This window comes from Schistocerca serialis, chromosome 9, assembly GCF_023864345.2.
Source record: "Schistocerca serialis cubense isolate TAMUIC-IGC-003099 chromosome 9, iqSchSeri2.2, whole genome shotgun sequence".
NCBI classification, from domain to species: Eukaryota; Metazoa; Arthropoda; class Insecta; order Orthoptera; family Acrididae; genus Schistocerca; species Schistocerca serialis.
The window spans coordinates 223,157,949-223,179,837 of NC_064646.1; the positions used below are offsets into that span (position 1 = coordinate 223,157,949).

Genomic DNA, 21,889 nt, shown 5'->3' on the forward strand with positions numbered 1-21,889 from the left:
AACACATAATTTAATAACAATCTTTTCTCGCTGCTCAAGGTTATGATGCAGTACTAGGTAATAGCTACTAAAACAGCAGCTCAAATGCATACCTATAAAAGCAGCATCTTTTTACAAAGTTGCATCATTTCCTTCAAGTTAAAAAATACTTATAAAGCTTTTTGGATAAATGTCTCACAGAATTAAATCATTGATGTATGAATATTAGTTGGTCTCTGCTGTCATATTGTTTCCTGAAAATTCTTCTTTGTACCACAATTATTGAAACATAATTACTTATGGCAAGAAAATGAATGTCTGCAATACGTTGCTGTGGATTTTGCAGCTAAATAGTAATAAAAAAACTCTCTCTGTATGCACAACATCCTCCAAAATATTCTAAGATGATTCTATTCCTACCATATAAGCGATATCAGTGAAATAACTATGGCAGCAGCTTGAACTAACAACTGTAAACAGCAGATGTGCATGCAACCAGTCATAGTCAAGTACTATGTGTGCAATAGTTGTGTGTCACCAAACACAGTGGAGAAAAATCCCTAAATCAAGTGTTCCAGACATTCTCCACAATCTATAGGAAGAGAAAACTGTGCATGCAAAGCCTGCCCTGCCTTCACTTTTGAACAAAATCAAAGGCACATGGACACATGCCATGACTTGATTGAAATGCAACATGCAGACAACTCTTTTTCCGGAAAAAAATCATCACTAGTGACAAGACTTAGTGTTATCAACACCAAGCTACCACAAAACAACAAAGTGCAGAAATTCACTTGAAGGGTCAACCAAGGCCAATGTGGCAAGCAAATTGAACAGTATCCCAAAGAGAGATTTTTGTGACCATTTCACATGGGCGTATGAATATTATATATGTGTTTTACTCAAGTGGGGGGAGATTGTAGAACGTATGGAGTGCTGAAACCACAATCTTAAAGTTTCTCTAGTTTTTATGAACCCAGTCTCTTAAACTTTCTGGATTGCAGTGTACCTCACATCTCTTACATGTAAAAAGGAGAAAGAAGAAAGGTAACAAACATGACAATTTCTGTTACCGCAGGCAAAAGTGTATGCTGTCCATGTGGTGGAGCAACTTTGTAGATTGGTGCACGGCCTGCCAGAGGGATGTTTTGTTGCAGAAATATTTGTGGATGGCCTCCTAAAGCCATTGCCGGATATGCATGCATACTCATCATGTCACTGTAAAATCAAGAACAAAGGACGAAATTTAAGTTACATGGAGATAACTATAAAAAAAACAATGTGAAATTTAACATAAATATACGTTACGTGTAAATGATGAACGCAACTTAAATTTATTCACAGTCTCTTCAAATTCACCATAATGGTTTCATGTGTGTAAAACCTGGCGTAGCTATGAAACAATGAAAAGTCCAGGATGGAATAACAACAATGTGGAAAGGATGGACTGCTTACTCACCATACAGAGGAGGCGTTGAGCCACAGACTTGCACAATGAGAAAGACTGCTGAAATATTAAAGCTTTCAGGTATAAAAGTCCTCTCCCTGCAGTAGAAAACACATACAAACAAACACACACACACACACACACACACACACACAAACAAACTCTCTCACACACACAACCACAGTTTCTGGCAGCTGGGATCAGCTAACTTTCTTACAGACTTTATGTTGCGCCTTTCTGCGACTTAGCATCTCCGCTATACGCTATATGATGAGTAGCAACTATCCTTTTCATTATATTATTGCATTCCATTCTGGACTTTCTGTAGTGTTGTTATTCCTGAGAAGCTGTGCCTACTTCAGTCTTTCATACTACTTTCTCCATCTGAGTTTGGATTCACACGCTGATTTGGGAACAATGAAGTATAATTCAGGGAGCACAGAAGATGAAAGAAATCATTAACCAGTGCTGGAAAGATACCGCCTCGCAAAAAAATTTGCTTCCAAGGTGACTTCTTTTCTTCAATGTCATCAAAGAACTCTTGTTCAATATCAAGAGCCTAATATCTGTAATTAGAATCAAATCCAATCTTTTTGCTGTGAGTAAAAACCCAGGTCCACATTTGTGATTTCCAACAGTGTGGCTGCTAAGTCGGATGATTGTTCGTTTCAGGTCAAGGAAGATTACAATGTGTATAAATCCAAACTTGTTAGTGACAAGTCTATTAAAACTACTAACTTTCACAGATCTTGAATCTACTGTCTGAAAAAAAGTGAGACAGATGTAGCAAACAATGAAATGCACCAAAATGTTTCTTCAACCTGGCACAACTGCAGTGATATTCATATTTTAGTCATTGATTAAAGCTTAATCAAGTTGTGACATAGCAAACAATTACAATTGATAAAATATTCCAGACTATTATGCTGTGGTCGAAGGGATTTCACTTTAAAACTGATGCTTCATCCCCATTTGCAGAGGACATTCGCAAGGGGGATCATAGCTTTGCTGAATGTCCAATTCACACCTCGGCTCACTACTGACTGCAGAAAAGTTCCACTTCCGCAAGCTTCCGTGCAATGGCGTGATGTCACATGTTCTGAATACACAAGCACAATTGGCCCATATCAACTGACATTGTTCGCTGTTACTATCATCCCATCGTGGAAGACTGGTACACATCATCTTCAGCACTGGAATCCAAATTTCCTCAGTTTCATGCCTCCTCCTTCCTACTGAAATTCCTGGGGTGTTTCACATTCTCTAAGGCCTCTTTGTATAGCTTTTCGTGGTATCCACTTGTGGCTACCAATACTTGAGACCTAACAAAACGAATCTGGTGGTCTCCTGTCTGTAAAGCATATTGCGCAACAGCTAATCTGGCAATCTCACCTCTTCTGCAATTGCATTTGTGCACTTAGAGTTGTTTTTTGACAGTTCTTTTTGTAGTACCCACGCACACTTCGCCACTAAACATGTGACATCAAACCACTGCGTGGAAGTAGAATTTTGCTGTACTCAGTAGTGAGCCAAGGTGTGAATCTGACATTCCACAAAGCTACAATGTATTCAAAACATGTGATGTCACGCCACTGTGTGGAAGCTCTCAGAAGTGGAATTTTGCTGTAGTCAGTAGCGAGCTGGGGTGTGAATCAGACCTTCAACAAAGCTATGTACAGTCTCCCTTGATAATGTCCTCCGCAGATGGGGACAAAACATCGGGTTTTAAAGTGAAATCCCTTTGACTGCGGCATAATAGCCTGGAATATTTTATTAATTGTAACAACTCCAGCTGTGAAAGTTTACATTTTACAAATATCAAACACAGTCGACAAAAGTTTGTGATTTAAGCTAGATAAGATATAACCATATAATAAACTTTTCCACAGTTCATTGACATATTAAAATACTAATAAGTATTACTGTAAACAGTTTCAGACTTTATATCATAAATAAAATTTAAAAACTGTTAATACCAAAATTAATATTATACCAGAAAAGCCTGGTTATAATTCAAATAATTGTATGAACAGGCAATCATTCAACACAGAACGTAAATGTTGGACGGCAAGCTGGCATGCAGACAAAAGTTGAACACTTTCGTCCAGCTTTCAAAATTGTATCCAAATCATGTCAAGAGAAAAATCTGTACAGTTTTTCTTCTTCAGCTCAGACAACTAGACAATATATTATCCCCCCCACACACATACACACACCAATAAATAAATAAATAAATAAAAATTTTGACTACTCTCTTAAACGGCCATATCATTATGTAAGATGAGAGTATTTGTAACTAACATGACATCTTTTGTTCGAAATAAAATGGAAGAACCATCAGGTCCCTATATCATCAAACATTTAAAAAAATCATATGTCTTACTACTTATTTATTTTAGAGAGATGTTACACATTGATAAAAAAAAGTGAGTCACCTAGATTCTTTGACTAGCTGTCTTCGGCGATCGTCTTCATTCAGTACTTTCTTCAGCTGCAGAAAAAGTTGGTGCTTCTCATCTTTAAGTTGAGCGAGTCGAGTCTCAAGTTGTGATATCTGTTCACGTGTTTCACCCAAAGTCATAACATCTTGTTTCTGTTGCCTTTCACGCTCTTTTCTTTGTCTTTCCACTTCAGCATCTGCTTCTTGTTCTAAGAAATTGTTTTTTTGTCATCAGACATAATAGCACAGCTACAGTTTTCACATACACCTGGTACAAGCAATGTTGGTATTGTTACAGAGTATTTTATAGATGACACAAAGTTAAAGAAGGGAAAAATCACATTTTTCAACAATACTGGTTGAAGGTAACAATTGTCAATCCATAGTTACATCAAGAATATTCATGAATGGGGCCATCCATCTCAAAATATTAACCACTTGTTTTTAAAATAATAATTCACTTCCAATTTTCAGGTTCAGTAAAAGGAGCAAGACACAAACACGTAATACAAAATTTCATTTCCATGCCCGGTCAGCTTATGTGGGGGTCTAGCTCTGAACTGAGTAAGAGCTAGGCATAATTCTGCATACGACACTGGGATGGGGGCCCTTAACCCCAACATGGTGCGTCCCAATGGCTGATAGGGGAATTCCTGTAGATATGCAGGACAGGTGTGAATAAGGCATAGCCAAATAAGCATCCGCAGATCAACCGACGGAATGAGGAAAATGGTCAACGGTCACGAAGGCAGAAGAGGGGGAAACCCCAACAGCAGAGAGGGTGTATGAACTGACTTAAATCCACTCTGCATCTGACTTGCAACAAGCGGCAAAGTGGTCACCATCTGATCACCAGAGGTGCAGCTGGAAATGTATGTTCTGGAACTATACACTCCAGTCCTATGAAACTGGACTACGGTCCAAAAATTGTGATGATCAAGTACTATGAAGTGTGACAGGAAACAAATTTGCACCCATAGGTGGTAACCAATCCACTGCTGCCATCAACAGCACAACCAGACTATTAGATTCTGGGGAGTGTGGCTTGACACACATACAGAGGGAGTTGGAGACCTCTGGCCAACTTTGCCCAAATACCAAAACATTTTTCGGCTCATTAAATATATATTCTCTCTTATGGATAGGGAAGTTGTATGAACTAGAGAAAATCCTTAATGAACAAAAATTGGAAATACTGGCACTCCAAGAAACAAGACTGACAGATGAAAACGCAATGGATTTCGGGAGTTACAGACTTTTCAAAAGCAAAACAGACAAACAGATTCTCAAAAATACACCACATTTAGGAGTTGCTTTTGCAGTCAAAAAGAGCATACTCAACTCGGTAACTCACATGAAGCCTGTAAATAATAGACCAATAACAATCACCCTAAAGTGTGCAAACAAAACATACACACTGATCAATGTACACATGCCTATCAATGACCACAATAAAACAAATCATGCAAAGGTAGACAAATCATGGAAAACAATAGAAGAAATTGTATCCAAATTTCCACAAAACCATGTAAAAATCTTACTAGGTGATTTCAATGTGCAGCCAGGCAAAGAAAGAAAATACAGGAAAATAATAGGAAACTTCCCAGCACATAAATGGACTAATCGAAATGAATAGAGGTTGGTCAAATTCTGTGGCATATTCAACCTTAAAATCACGTTAACGTATTTCAAGAAGAAACTAATCAAAACAAAGGACATGGAGATCACCCAACTCACTCATTGGTGAATTCAAAATTGACCTGTAGCAATTTCCTATCCAAACCACAAAGAAATCATGAATATTCAAGCAAGAAAGGGTGCAAATGTAGACTCAGACCATTACCTAACAAGAATCAAACTATAGTTAAAACCTCAGAGGTTCACAAAAAGGAAGTCACTAATCCCAAAATTTGACACTAGCCAGATCCAACCATCTTTCACAGAAGAATTAGAGAAAAAGCCCTCTGACAATTGGAAGAAACTCAGAAGAAAACTAATCAAAACCGCACAAACACAGATACCTCCACAAAAAAGAAAAAAAACACCCTTGGTAGAACGAAGAATGTGAACAAGCAATCCAATCTCAACAGAAAGCATACAGTAATTGGAACAGCAGAAAGACTAAGAAGAATTACAAAACATTCTCAGCAGTGAGGAAAGAGACAGCCCAATTAATCAGAAAGACCAAAAGGAAATTCGAAAAGGACCAGCTACTTGAAATCGAGAAAGACTTTGAAAGAAACAACATGCGAAATTTTTACAAGAATTTCAAAACAAAACTCACAGGATATCCGCTGCAAAATTTTTGCTTCAAGGAAGGAAATGGGCAATTTGCACTGAACAGTCACGAAAATTGCAAAGAACTCTCAAGATATTTTGAAAAACTGCTGAACTGCCCAGAAACAACACAAAGATTTCTGCCTCAGGAACCTGAATCCACAAACCCAAACTCACCATCACCGGATGTAGAGGAAATCATCAAACAGATCAAACATCTTAAAAACAATAAAGCTGCGGGTGAAGATATAATCATAGTGGAAATCCTCAAATCAGCAGGTCCAAATACTATAAAAGAAATCACCAAAATAATACTAGACATTTGGCAAACAGAATGAATTCCAGACGACTGGAAAAATGTATTAATTCATCCTCTACATAAGAAAGGAGATAGATCAGATGTAAGCAATTATTGGGGAATCTCATTGATATCAGTAGCTTACAAAATTCCATCCCAGTGTCCTCTCAACAGAGCACAACAGCAACTAGAACCAAAAATTAGAGAATATGAGGCAGGATTCAAACAAGGTCATTCATATCCAGAGCAAACTCTGAACTTAAAACTAATCTTAAGACATCAGAGAACAAGTGGCAAAGATGTAGTTTGCACATTTGTTGACTTTAAAAAAGCCTACGATTCAGTTGATCATCAATCATTATTCCAAATATTAAAAGAATAGGGTTTAGATCTGAAAACACTTGCAATCCTACAACAGACATTGATAGACACAAAATCTGAAGTCAAATTTATGGAGGAAATCTCAACCTTTTCTGATCAAAACAGGAGTAAGACAAGGAGATGGTCTCTCTCCACTACTGTTAAACTGCATCCTTGAGAAGGTGATACAAGAACGGCACAAACTGAAATCAGTCCTCAAGATTGACCATCTAATTACTCTCGGTAGAGGAAAATGAACAGTAAATTGCTTAGCATTTGCAGACGATCTAGCCATCTTAACTCACGATGTTTCAACAGCCAAAAACCAGATTTGAACTCCTGAAAGAAACTGTGGAAAAAGTCGGCCTGCAAGTATCTTTTGAAACAACAGAATATATGACTTGCAACAAACAAGCACCAAAATTCATGGAGACAAAATATGGCAAAATTAAAGTAGTCCCACAATTTCAATATCACGGCGAAACGATTCAGGAAAATAGAATATAAACGAAAGCCAACGAAGTCAGATGCCAAAAGATGGACACTGCTTACAGACTCACTCAAAATATCTACAATAAGAAATGTGTCTCCAAGCACACAAAACCATGACATTACAATACCGTCATAAAACCAGAATGCCTGTAGGGATCAGAGACACTAATTTTAAACAGGAAAACAAACATAGAAAACATTCAGAAAATGGAACGGAAGATCATAAGAAAAATGTTAGGGCCAAAACTTGTAGATGAACAGTATCAGCACAGAAGCAAACAGGAAATCAAATAATACTCTAATATTCACAGTGACATTAGAAACACAGATTAAGATTCTATGGACACATCAAAAGAATGAATCCGGACAGACTTACAAAGCAAGTAGTCGAATTCTACGATAACAGGAGTAAATCTAAAACCGGCCCAATGAAATGGATTGGCAAAATCAAAACAGATCTGAAACTAGCAGGAATTACACCAGAGGATATCCGAAACAGGGAAATCTTCAGATCCAAAATTCACAAGTGGAAAGTTGACCAAGAAGAGAAACCAAAGAAGGAGGCTAGTACAGCATGGTGTCAAGAAAGAAAAGAAGCCCACAACAAAAGAATGAAAGAAGTATGGACAGAAAAGAAAGGCAAATGCATGCCACTAACAAAATTTCATTTGTGATTCTTCAGTTTCTCCCAGCATATTTGTTGCTCGAACAGTCCACGGATATACTGCCGGTTCATAGTGTCCAACGGGCACAATATTTCGGTGATCAGACATGTCGCCATCGTTAGGTGTGCTGACGAACTGAGTTAACCGAAATATTGTGCCCGTTGGACACTATGAACCAGCAGTATACCTGTGGACTGTTCGAGCAAAATTTCATTTGTCAATGCAGCTCACAGAAGAAAATATTGTTGGTAATCAAGACAGTTCAAAAATAGGCAATAAAATTTGAAAGAGTGCAAAGTCGTAGTGGAACACTGCGGATTAACATCCCATAAACTTTATTCTTCTACATAGGTTATCACTCCAAAATGTTTATTCTCGTGAAGGAAACAGCTTAAAATGGCATATCCTTTTCTAAGAAGAGCGTGGACCAAAGGACTTGCTTACTGGTTCTTTTTTTCATTTATTTCTTCTTTCTAACTACTTTTGTCACCTCAACTATGTGTAAGAGCAGTGATTATCAGTTTTTTCATATCACTACATTCTTAAAACTAGCTTGATATTTTCAACAATTTTTGTATGACTTCCCTTGCATTAAGTACAATCTCATTCCAGTGGTGTTATGCCTTCGGCATTCTCATACACATTCGTGCAACAAAAGGATAACACTAAGTTTAAAAATTACCTACATGTTCATTGTTGCTCTTTCAAGAAAGACCCACATTAACAATGTTCCAGTCCAAGCAATATTTGCAAGTTTTGACCATCATCAGTGGCAAAAGATGTTTGCACTGTAGTGCTCCTCTCATTATTAAGCTGCTATCCATCATGGGCTTTGAACAGTAGCACTCCTGTGAGATCATTAAAGATTTCAAAACTGCTAAAAGGCTGCAACAAGTTTGGTTGATTAAATTTAGTATTTTTGGATTTTCCTTCCATGACCATGGTATTTTGTTGATTCAATGAATTCAGGTATAAAAGAAACTGACTTAATTATGAAAGTGAATCCAAGCAACCAAAAACAGTTTTTACCAAAAGAAATGCACTAGATGTTGAAAGAGTTATTGGTAGAGAATGCACCTACCAACACAACTGGTGTATTTTGGGTTGTACTGATAGGCATGTCTCAGATGTTATATATGAAAATCATTATGTCAAATCAGTCACTACAGACAACACTGGGTCATGCAAAACCAAAAGACTAAGCATTTTGAGCTTTGTTAGTGAGTGGTTAATGGATTTAGTTCCAGTGGGTTACAACAAATATTCAAAATTCTAATTGGTATTGAAGAAATGTGGTTACAGTAATTTTATTTTATCCAAAAACAAAAAGGGACCTTTTTGGTGTCAGACTCTCACAACAAAAGTTAAGGAAGAACATAGGTAAAAGGGTGCTTGGCATTTTCTTCACAACTAGTGGACACATTGCTCCATTATGCACTTTAAGGTATAAATGTAACCACAGATGGATATACTGCAGTACCCCTATGTAAGCAGTCCATGAGAATAAAATGAATAAGATCTTATTTAACATCATTACTGATCTCCTAACAGGACAGCAAATACACAGGTATGTCTTGAAAGGTTGTGAGACCACAAGACTTCCATATTCACCTAACAGCCCAGACCTCACTTATGACATCATCAGGAGGACATTAAACCCTAATATCCTTCATATCCCATGCCAAGTGATTTCTTTCACTTTCCGAGGATGACAGAAACCATACACCTACACCTTTTTATTCCCTAGGATTGTGTGTGAATGCATATGAACCACTCCTTGGTAAATTTCCCAAGGAAGTATCTGATGGGAGTCTATGATAAGTGGTTTTGGACAGTGTAAACAATGTTCAACTTTAAAAAGAAGAATTATAATTTCCAGTACTTGAACAGATTTTTCTGCATAGCAGTCATGTATGCCCAAACTCTTTTTTTTTAATCTATCTGTAAAGTAATAACTGCATGTCCTTTATTTTTTATCTATATTACTAGCTTTTTTACTCAGTGTTATTCTTGCAGCATTCCAAACTTTGCACCACTTAGGCTTTTGAAAAATGAGAATCAAATACATATCTACTCACTACAGTCATCATCATTATTTACTACAGTACCAGACTACTCTCTTTCAAATTCTAAAGGTGGCAGGGGTAAAACACAGGGAGCGAAAGGCTATTTACAATTTGTACAGAAACCAGATGGCAGCTATAAGAGTCGAGGGGCACGAAAGGGAAACAGTGGTTGGGAAGGGAGTGAGACAGGGTTGTAGCCTCTCCCCGATGTTATTCAATCTGTATATTGAGCAAGCAGGAAAGGAAACAAAAGAAAAATTTGGAGTAGGTATTAAAATCCATGGAGAAGAAATAAAAACTTTGAGGTTCACCAATGACATTGTAATTCTGTCAGAGACAGCAAAGGACTTGGAAGAGCAGTTGAATGGAATGGACATTGTCTTGAAAGGAGGATATAAGATGAACATGAACAAAAGCAAAATGAGGATAATGGAATGTAGTTGAATTAAGTCGGGTGATGCTGAGGGAATTAGATTAGCATATGAGACACTTAAAGTAGTAAAGGAGTTCTGCTATCTGGGGAGCAAAATAAGTGATGATGGTCGAAGTAGAGAGGATATAAAATGTAGACTGGCAATGGCAAGGAATGCGTTTCTGAAGAAGGGAAATTTGTTAACATCGAGTATTGATTTAAGTGTCAGGAAGTCGTTTCTGAAAGTATTTGTATGGAGCGTAGCCATGTGTGGAAGTGAAACATGGACGATAAGTAGTTTGGACAAGAAGAGAATAGAAGCTTTTGAAATGTGGTGCTACAGAAGAATGCTGAAAATTAGATGGGTAGATCACATAACTAATGAGGAGGTATTGAATAGAATTGGGGAGAAGAGGAGTTCGTGGCACAACTTGACAAGAAGAAGGGACCGGCTGGTAGAACATGTTCTGAGGCATCAAGGGATCACAAATTTAGCATTGGAGGGCAGTGTGGAGGGTAAAAATCATAGAGAGAGACCAAGAGATGAATACACTAAGCAGATTCAGTAGGATGTAGGTTGCAGTAAGTACTGGGAGATGATGAAGCTTGCACAGGATAGAGTAGCATGGAGAGCTGCATCAAACCAGTCTCAGGACTGAAGACCACAACAACAACAACAACAACAACAACAACAACAACAACAGAATATAAAGAAGCCCGAAATAGAGATAAGTCGTTCACAAACTAACAGCTCCAAAGGAACCGTTTACCTAGATGAATGGAAGGAGCAAGGAACGTTTTCTAAGGAACGGTCTTTCATAGTTCACTTTGGTCGCAGCTTGCTACTTATAGTTCCTGGGAACGAGAAACGGTTGGTCTCATTACCAAAGCGCCACTTCGGCCAGTCTCATTCCAGCCTCGGTCCCATTCCCATCTTTGTCTTGGTCTCCCTTGGCTGCAGTTCCACTGCCGACTGTGACCAGTTAGTTCAGTGTAGAGTTGTCATTCACCTCGTTCGCTGCACACACCCTTTCTAGATCTGTTTCAAACCTTTCTTGAACTCTGGACTTCTGGTTCTTTTCATGTTTTATTCAGCACCCACGGCCAGTAATTAAAATGTATTTTATAATTACATAAATTACATAAAAATTACATTGTATGTAATACATACATCTTTTTAGGTAACAAAAGTGCATATCAGCTTACTTTGTTATTTCGATAAACAGTAGAAGACATATAAAAAGGCAAGTTTTTTGTTATTAAGCATGCAAAGGAAGTCGGTACGGCATACACGAGTGGTCATTTTCCGTCTTTCTTTGATCCACGGTGTGTTCATTGTTATGGAAGGCAGGCCGACTTATAACCGAATGAAGCCCACACTCCATAATCTGGTCTCATATTTTGTAAAGAGAATACCATAACTTCTAGAATATTATTTCAGTGGTACAGGGTAGAGCACGAAAATTCAGCCAAGTACTAGACTGCTCACTGTCACCCACCGATTGTCATCTATTGGTTTGAAGTAGTTGTTTGCATTAGTTTATGTGTTATTTATTTACTGCCTAATTTTTACATGTTAACATATTCTGCTCCTAGCAGTCAACAAATTGTGTGCAATTGGCGAACAGTCTGTACTCGGGGTCGGTTTTACGTACAGCAGCTTACATTATTTCACTGCGGTCAGCCACATAACGCTATAGTTGGCTAAATGACAGGTTTTTCAGAATCACGGAAATTACTTCTACAAGTGTGTGTGTTCTGTAATGAATTTTGTTCCCCAGCTGTAACTTTCCAACTGGCTTGTCTTCAACTAAGCATCTGTTCCACTTCAAATAGAAAAATGTTTAAAATAATCTAATGTTTGCCATTCAGAGCAATGGTCTGGGTCACTGGATAGTTCCCATTCTCTGAATGGAGCATTATATGGCTCCAGGTGGCAGGTAGTAAAAGATAAGTGTGTTCACTATGCCCACTGTTAAATGAGCCGAAAGAGGGGGGTGGTAGTTCTCAAATGCAGATGTGCACGCATAATTCTCAGCAAAATGTTCGGCAACGGTACCCTCTTAGGAAATATCTGGTACACCTGCAGGAGACCGGAAACCGTAGAGGTTTCTGATCTTTGCCCATACCTGTACGTAATCCAATGGTGGAAACTACTTCCAGGATTCTTGCTTTTGTCATTTTATGAGGCAGCAGACATGGGCACAGAGCCATTTACAGGTAACGAGGTGCTCCAGTCAAGGGTGCTGCTTATAGCATTGGAGAGCCCGCCTACAGTCTCTAATAGCTGCAGCGATTTCTGGGTCCACCAGGGTATCATCTTTTGATGAGGGGATCCTGAGGCACATGGGATGGCATGGTTGGCAGCCAAAAGAATAGCTGTCGTCGTACACAGAAGAGCCAAAATAATTGGTACACCTGCCTAATATCGTTTAGGGCCCCTGCGAGCAAGCAAAAATGCCGCGACATGACGTGGCATGAAATGGACTAATGTCTGAAGTAGTGCTGGAGGGCATTGTCACCATGAATTCTGCAGGGCTGTCCATAAATCTGTAAGACTACAAAGGGGCGGAGACCTCTTCTGAACAGCACGCTACAAGGCATCCCAGATATACTGAATAATGTTCATGTTTGGGGAGTTTGGTGGCCAGTGTAAGTGTTTAAAACTCAGAAGAGAGTTCCTGGAGCCACTTTGCAGCCATTCTAGACATGTGGGATGTCACATTGTTCTGCTGGAACTGTCCAAGTATGTCTGAATGCACAATGGACATGAATGGATGCATGTTATCAGACAGGATGCTTATGTACGTGTCATATGTCAGAGTCATATCAAGACATATCAGGGGTCCCATATCACTCCAACTGCACATACCCCACATCTTTACAGTGCCTCCACCAGCTTCAACAATCCCCTGTTGACATGCAGGGTCCATGGATTCATGAGGTTGTCTCCATACTTTTAACATCCATCCACTCGATACAGTCTGAAACGAGACTCATTCGATCAGGCAACCTGTTTCCAGTCATCAACAGTCTAATATCAGTGTTGACAGGCTCAGGCAAGGCGTAAAGCTTTGTGTCATGCAGTCGTCAAGGGTACATGAGTGGGACTTCAGCTCCAAAAGCCCATATCGATGATGTATCGTTGAATGATTCGTGTGCTGACACTTGCTGGTGTACTAGCATTTAAAGCTGCAGTAATTTACAGAAGGGTTGCATTTCTGCCGTGCTGAACGATTATCTTGAGTCATCATTGGTCCCGTCCTTGCAGGATCTTTTAATGGCCGCAGCAATGTCGGAGATTTGATGTTTTACCAGATTCCTGATATTTATGGTACACTCGTGCCATGGTTGTACAGGAAAATACCCACTTCATCGCTACCCCGAGGATGCTATGTCCCATGCACAGACTATAACACCATGTTCAAACTCACTTAAATCTTGATAACTTTCCATTGCAGCAGCAGTAACCAATCTAACAACTGTGCCAGACATTTGTCGTCTTATGTAGGTGTTACAAACCGCAGCACCGTATTCTGCCTGTTTACAAATCTCTGTATTTGAATATGCATGCCTATATCCATTTCTTTGAGGCTCCAGTGCATGTCGAACAGCTACATTGATACTGCCTTGCACTGGGGAGATAAGGATGGCAGCAGAGGTGAACCCATCCCAGTCAGCATTAAGAAGAATCCATTTGGGTGGGTGTACAGGGAAGCACGGCTGAGGGAAGGACAGGAAGATCGGGAAGTGGTCACCAGCATGCGATCATTGTAGACCCTCCCATGGATAGATGGTACAAGATCAGGGCTGCAAAAGGAGAAGTCAATGGCTGAATAAGTTCCTTAAGCCACAATAATGTGTGTGGCGGCACCATCGTTCAGAAGACAAAGATCGAGCCCTGCCAATAAAGTTTTAATTTCTTTACCTCTGGCAGTGATCACTGTACCACACCACAAAGGATTGTGGACATTGAAGTCACCCAAAACTAGGAAAGGTGGGGGGAGCTGAGAGAGTAATGCAGACAGAACATCAGAAGGGAGATAACATTACAGATGGTAAAATCCTGATGTGCCCTTACCTACCTGAAGCACATACCTACAAACTCCACACATACATACACGGAACACATACAAACTCCACCCAATACCCTCTTACAGTTTGTTTGATTCTTAAAATAACATCAGTAGCCATGAAGAGCAGGGGTTCGAGTTGCCGGAAACTATGTTTCCTGGATGGCAATACAGAATGCAAGGTAAGTGCTTAAAAGCTGCCATAGCTCAGCCAGATGGTGGAAAAATCCATAAAAATTCCACTGGAGGTTCAGACTTTCTGAATAATGTGGGGGCATGAAGTGACGAGGGGCAGGCAGGTTGTCACCAGGGTAATGTGTTGCCACCGCTTAAGATGTCAGGAGATAAATGACATAGGTTCTGCGGCAATTGCCTGGGGAGACCTGGTGTCTCAGGGACCACTGGGATCTCCACCTTGGACACAGAAGGATTAAATGCAGAGTCTGTTGGTACCTTAGAGGATTTTTTTGACCTCCTTATAAGGAGGACAACTGGGAAGGTTTCCTTGAATTGGATTCTGGGACAGAGATAGAATGATAATTCCAACAGCCAGCAGCCTGTGGTGCCTTCAGGCACAGGCTAGTGCCTCGCTGTGGATCAGCAGGAACCATGGAAGGAAGAGTCTTGAGAGATCTCTTCCTAGCTAGAAAAACTGGAGGAGGATGAGACACCTCCAGAAGGGCGTGAGGAGAGAACCGCTCTTCATTTTAGAGGTGGCTGTAGCTTCCTCATATTTGTCTTCAATGTGGTGACAAAAAGTAAAGGCTTTGTGGCCAAAAAGGTGTCCCCGTTGGTCCTGGTACAGACCAGGTATTGGTAGGGGGGATTTTGCTCCTTGTCATCTAGTCCTTTATTTCTTCCATGGCATGGCCAGGGGAGGGAACTCATTGGGATTGTACTTTGTTGCATCATAAGACGCTTTTCCATCCAAAGAGACTGCTGGGGCCATGTGGCCACCAGCGGGAGAAAGTTTAAGTCACTTCATGTGCAAACTACCTGCCACAACACCATCCACTCTGAACTGGGTCTCTTCCCATGGGCACCACCCAGCCACAGAAATGGCTACCTGGCCAGTAATCTGCTACTGGGAGTCCCCTTGCCCCAGTCATGATAGGCACATACTCCATGGCATACATGAGGAGTGTGCAGTGCAGGCACCAACAGTGCCCCTGCATGGTCAGGGGGCTACCACTGTGTAAGTACATGTTGATCCCATCCCCCCCCCCCCCTCACACACACACACACACACACACACACACACACACACAATGGGATGGCTACCATGCTATATTTTGGGTATACTACGACAACAGGAAGGAAGGGTGCCTGGGTGGAAGAGCACACAGGTGGAGCATTCACTACAGTGGGCGAACTTCCCTGCACAACATGTAAAATTTGGAAAATGTGACAGGTTGAATCTAATAACAGGGACCATATAATCGTTTATGGAAAGTGAAGATAGCACCAGGAGTGAAACTGGAAATCAAGACCAAAATCATGAACCAAGTCCAGGCAGGGCCTGCACCAAAAGGATCATCCATCAGAAAATCAGCAGAGGTATGAGACAGTCGAAGCGTAGGTTTGCAGACAGAAAGAGGAAGTAGTGCCGCAAAGGCTGGGGCCCTATGGTCACCAAAAAAAGGTGAGCCTGGGGGAGGGGGGGCACAGCCTGGTTGGGTGCTCAGTTGACAGAGCTATTTTGCAATCAGTGCATACTTTCCTTTGTATGACAATTTTCTACATTAATCATTTAATTTCTCTAACATGTACTCCTTCCTTGGTTATTACTTCCCTTAGGTGCATTAGGTATATGCTTCATTTTGTTACACTGCTTGTGTCACCCTCCTTTTTAATTCTCTCTTCTTTGTTATATAATGTATTTAATTGCTTACACCATTATATTAATTGACTGGCACAATGGCTTGTGGTCCTTCTCTCGCCACAATGTGTCACAAGATTTGACAGTTCCTGTGGCAGTTACGTTCCCCTGGTCGGTACTTCTAGGCAGCATTCCGACAGCTATGACAACAGAGACCACGGATTACTTACTCCAGGCTTATGTTTTTTTTGTTTGGCTTCATATTATTATTTATTTTATCACTTTTTTTTACTGTATATACACTGATCAGCCAGAACATTATGACCACTGAACCACTATGGGTATAAAGCCATTCAGGTGATAGCAGCATCACATGTCAAGGAATGACTGCTAGTCAGATAAACACAATGGTGCATGTAGTATCAGTGATTGTGCTGTCTGTGTGTAGAATGAGGAAGGGACATGATCTATATGAGTTTGACTGAGGGCAGATTGTGATGGTCCAGAGGCTTGTCAACAGCATTTCAAAAACTACATGACTTGTCGATTTTTCGATGAGTGCTGTGGTGAGTGTCTTCAACACATGGTCAAATCAAATCCACATATCGTTGGGCAGGCAGCCCTCATTACAGATGTTCAACATCACAGGTTGGGCAGGCTGGTAAAACAATGCCAAACTGGGACGGAACTAACATCAGACTAATGCTAGGCAGATTACAAGTGTGTCTGAACACACAGTTCACTGAATACTCCTAACGCTGGGCCTCTACAGCCAATAACCCATACATTGCCAATGTCAACACCATGACATTGGCAACTACAACTGAAATGGGCACATGCCTACTGGCACTGGATATTGGTGCCGTGGCAAAGAATTGCATGGTCTGATCAATCCTGACACCTTATTCATCAGGCCAATGGAAAGGTGCAAATCCGTCATCTTCCAAGTCCATACACCCCCATAGTGATCACATTTCCTAACGGCAGCGGTGTTTTTCGGCAAGATAATGCACCATGTCACAAGGTGATGGAATGGTTCAAGGAACACAGTGATGAGTTCCAATTGATGTACTGCCCCCCCCCCCCAACTTTCCAGATTTGAACCCAACTGAACACATCTGGGATGTGATTGAAAATGGTGTCACAGATCATCACTCACCCTCTCCGGAATTAATGGGAATTACGTGACTTGTGTGTGCAGATGTGGTGCCACCTCCCTCCAGCATCCTAACAAGGTCTCATTGCTTCCATGCCACGACACATCGCTGCTGCTATCCATGCCAAAGGTGGCCATACTGGCTATTGGGTAGGTGGTCATAATTTTCTGGCTGATCAGTGTTTATATCTGTCAAATATGCACACAGTAGCAACATCTGATGAGTTTACGTCACAAAAATGTTTTTTCTTTCACAACTGTAGCCTAGTTTACTGTGAGCAAAAACGCCATTCACATTATGATTTTTCCGGCATTGCGGCCTGGTTTAGAGTATATTATTACACGTGTTAGATGATGCCAAGCTAGTCTTGTTTATACCTTTTGACGATTCCACTTTGGCTTAATTGTATTAGGATAATGTAAGGTTTCTTCTGTTTGGTATGATTTATCACTTTTTATGCTCATCTTTTGATACATACATGAAATTATTAACTTTTCATTATTTTATAATGTTTTCTGACAGATACGAAGATAGTCATTGTGGACCGAAACTGCTAGTTTTATGACAATTTATTTGTGACCTTAATTAACTAAATAAAGAGAAATTTATCTCAACTGGCTCACCTTTCACTTTTGCTATCTGAAAAACTCTTCAATGTTAAAAAGTAGTAAAAAACGCAATTTGATGTTCATTTTGGAACCAAGCATTCTGATGCTCTCCAAGAGTTGCTGAACAGTTTTGGTATAATTCTGTGCTCAGGTTATTATCAAAATAATCTTTGACAATGTTTCTGAATGCCAACCAAATATTCTTTTCAAATTCTGTCATTGTTCTGATGAAATGTTCATTTTTAACGAGCTGCTGAAACTGTGGGCCATCAAACACAATGGCCTTTATCTTTCCACGACAGGCTGAGTAAAGCCAAAATGAGATACTTGAAACAATCTCTGTCAATTGATAAAGCTTTAAAAAACATTTCATGAAACCCAGTTTTATATGCAGAGGTGGAAATACAATGTTGTTGTTCTCAACAAGTGGCTGATGTAGAATGTTTGGATCACCAGGTTTCAGGTCAGTTCTTGGTGGTCAATTTGACTGCAACCAATGCTTTTCACAAACTCTGCTGTCCCACATACACAAATAACAGAGATACATCGTGTAATTATGTTGCTGGCCAAGAAGGAAGCAAACCATTTTAACGTCAACGTAGCTGATCCAGTGGTGCATGCGATATTGCAACAAATTGTTGATAATTCTCATATTCTTCACATAAACAAACTAGATGGCCTTTAGGGACAGCAAATAAATTTCCATTATGGAGTATGACACACTTTAAGCTCCGTTCTGAGCTATCAATGAACACTCAGCATTCAATTGTGCTATGGGCTGAAATTTCCCAACTGTTCCATTAAACCATGAATGTTATGGCAACCACTGCTTTGAAAGTATTGCACCTCAGCTCCTTTTTCAAAAAAGCTTTCCTCAAGCAGTAGTGATGCTAACAGTACTGAAGGTTTTTTGAATGGTCCTGTATTTCATGCCAAACCATTAAACTCATGCTGCTCTAATTCCCTACAAACAGAATCACTGTCACTGGGGTCACTCTGATCTTCTCCCAACTGATATTCCTATATTTCCAAAGAGGACAATCCTTTGAAAACTAGCACTGGGATTTCAGCTGAATGAGGCACTGGGCATGTACCTGACGGTCACGTGTTCCCTTCATCAACATCCGTAAACTCTCAACACACTGACTGCACACTTTGTGAGGGGTCTATGGTTTATCTTGATCGCCAATTCTCACTTTCAAGTAGGCAAAATAAGGTTGCCAGACAAATGTACTGGGTGTTTTTTTTTTTTTTTTTTTTTTTACTGAGAATCATAAAACTGCCACATATATAACGGAATGAATTGGGGCCATTTAAGTACTTATGACATAAGCTCCCTGAGGAAGACTTAAGGAAACGTTTCTGTCCATATATAATAAAAACTGAACACTGCTAACCTTGTATCAAACAAGAATTTGGTCTCTATGTTGGAATGCACTATCAGAGTGAAACAAATCATCTCACTACAGTGTCACAAGCATAAGTGAACTGGTCTAGAGAATATGAACCTCTCACTAGTCAATTATGGCCTCATTCACCCCTCCCATCACCAGTCAGAGGTTTATGGCAGCCAATAGGAAAGCAAAACTGCTGACTGTGCTCCACACTTAATCCAGCACAGAGTATTCATATTTACATAAGGTGCATGGGAAAAAAAAACTTAACCTGGTAGAAGAAAACTAACTAGTTTTGAAATCAGCACGACTACTTAACTCCAAAAACGCTCAAAAACCAAACTCAACATAAATTATGTTACAAATTTTTCCCTAGTGTTATCTGCAATTAGTTACATTTTAATGCCACAAGAAGCTACAGATGTGAACATCCACCACAGCCATACAGAGCTTGCTTCAATAAAGCTAAAATATTGTCACATCTAATTCATTACTGCAGCAGTTCTGGTCATAGCACAACTACCATATTGGACAGACAAATGAAAATAATTAATTCTTGACAGTTTTGACATTGTCTTCCAAACTAATAAAAGCCAGACTTCACTTCAAAAAGCTTTCTCACCTTCTCATAAACTACCTCATCCATGGTGTTTCCCTTCCTGTCCCCCTGCAATTGTGCCACACCATTAACCACCACTGCTCACCTACAAACCAAGCTCAGCCAACCTCTTTTACATCCCACAGCCTTCACCACAGCCTCCCAGACCAGTGATGCCAATTACATTATACTGAATAGATTGGAGAAACTCACCATAAAGGAATTTTCAGTTTGGTAATGAAAGTAAGTGTTGGAGGTAAAAGCAGTTGTAACTATGCAAATATAAATAGGTTTGCACACTTCTGACTGGAGGCAGCAGCAGCCTTTGTAATTTTTTATTGAACGGAATTACTGTATCCCAGAGTTTAACATTTCTGTGGCTTGGGCAATACATAGCATTAGAGCCATCAGACAGTTAGCAGTATACATGAGCATGACCGGATAGTAATATTTCTACAGATAATAAACAAGTGATATCTTTACAAAAATAAGGTATCTACTATTACAAGACTGCTCCACAGGTTAACAAGGCTCTACATAAATCTATGCCTTCAGCAGGTACTGAGTTATTTGAAGTCATATTCCGAAGAGCATTCTACTTTGTTTGCTGTTGTTTCATTAAAACTGTGTTAACTCTATCATCAAGAAGTTACCTCTTGTTTAATAGGCCTACGAATGTACCAACTCTTCCATTTATATAAAAAAAAATTCTTCCCAAAGCATTTCATGCAAATTTGGAATATTTCAGTACGGTAATCCTTCACAGTACACGTGTGGTAACAAGAACTCAATAAATTCTGTCAGGTGTGTTTATCATCGTAAAACTAACTGGCTTCCAAGCAGCTGTTTGCGTTAGGAATACACGACTTACTGTAAGGGGTTAAATGCACAGACGTAACTTAACGAAGTAGTGGGGACAGGGTGTGGCGTCTATTGAACGTGCTCAGCAAACGTGACGAAAAAATACCTTGTTTCTTTCTCTGCCTCTCTCGAATTATATGCGCCTTAAGCGCTTCCCACATATCTTCCTTTTCCTTTTTCGGACGACCCACCACAACTGCAGGCATTGTGATTACAGTAATGTCAATGGAAACTCAGATTAAAATTACACCTGCTCACTTAACATTACAGAATTTCTTATACGTCGATTGCGCTCATTATACATTTACATTCATTGCACACTTCTCTTAAATTTTCCATAGTCAACACGTCTGCTACAACACTTTCCGTCATATTAACAGGGCTGAGGGCTGAATGATGAATGTCAACATATCGATAGGACTTGCTTTTCGATAACTCTGTTCAATCGACTTTAGCTTTTGACAAGAAGAAATGTCCACACTCCAATGTCAACCGGCAACCGCAGGCCTGCTGCCACCAACTGCAGGCCTGCTGCCACCCCTTTCTTACTTTACTCTTCCCTCAAATTTAACGACGCATCCGTTTCCTCAGATACAACTGTTCACTTTGTAGCTTTACGACAGCGATTAACGATTTCCGAAATTCGGTTTTGATCTTCCGGGAGATGTGTCGAATGCAAACCGAGTTAGAGAAGTTTACAACATGTTTTAAGCCATGTCTCCATCGTTTCTGGGAAGTGCAAACTACCGCTGATCAATCGATGTTTGCAACATATTTCGAAACACGAAAAAAGTTATCTGTGGCAACGTCGGTTCAAATTAAAGGAAACCTTGTTTCCATTTCATTTCATTTTATTATCTTCCTGTATATCATTTACATGATATAGGAATTGTCACAAATACAATTAACATGCGAAGTACATGTAATACGAACATAATAACAG

The 21,889-nt window shown here is 39.9% G+C and overlaps 1 protein-coding gene across 1 annotated transcript in view; it reads right to left on the bottom strand.

Moving 5' to 3' along the window:
- LOC126418982 (G protein pathway suppressor 2) overlaps positions 1-21,336 on the bottom strand; it is a 109,204-nt gene extending 87,868 nt beyond the window's left edge. Inside the window, exons 1-3 of the mRNA XM_050086030.1 lie at positions 21,053-21,336; positions 3,862-4,075; positions 1,053-1,197 (exon numbers count right to left, since the gene is read on the bottom strand). Coding sequence (XP_049941987.1) covers positions 1,053-1,197; positions 3,862-4,075; positions 21,053-21,152 — 459 coding nt within the window. The 5' untranslated portion in view covers positions 21,153-21,336. The remainder of the gene's footprint in view (positions 1-1,052; positions 1,198-3,861; positions 4,076-21,052) is intronic.
- Positions 21,337-21,889: the final 553 nt, after the last annotated feature.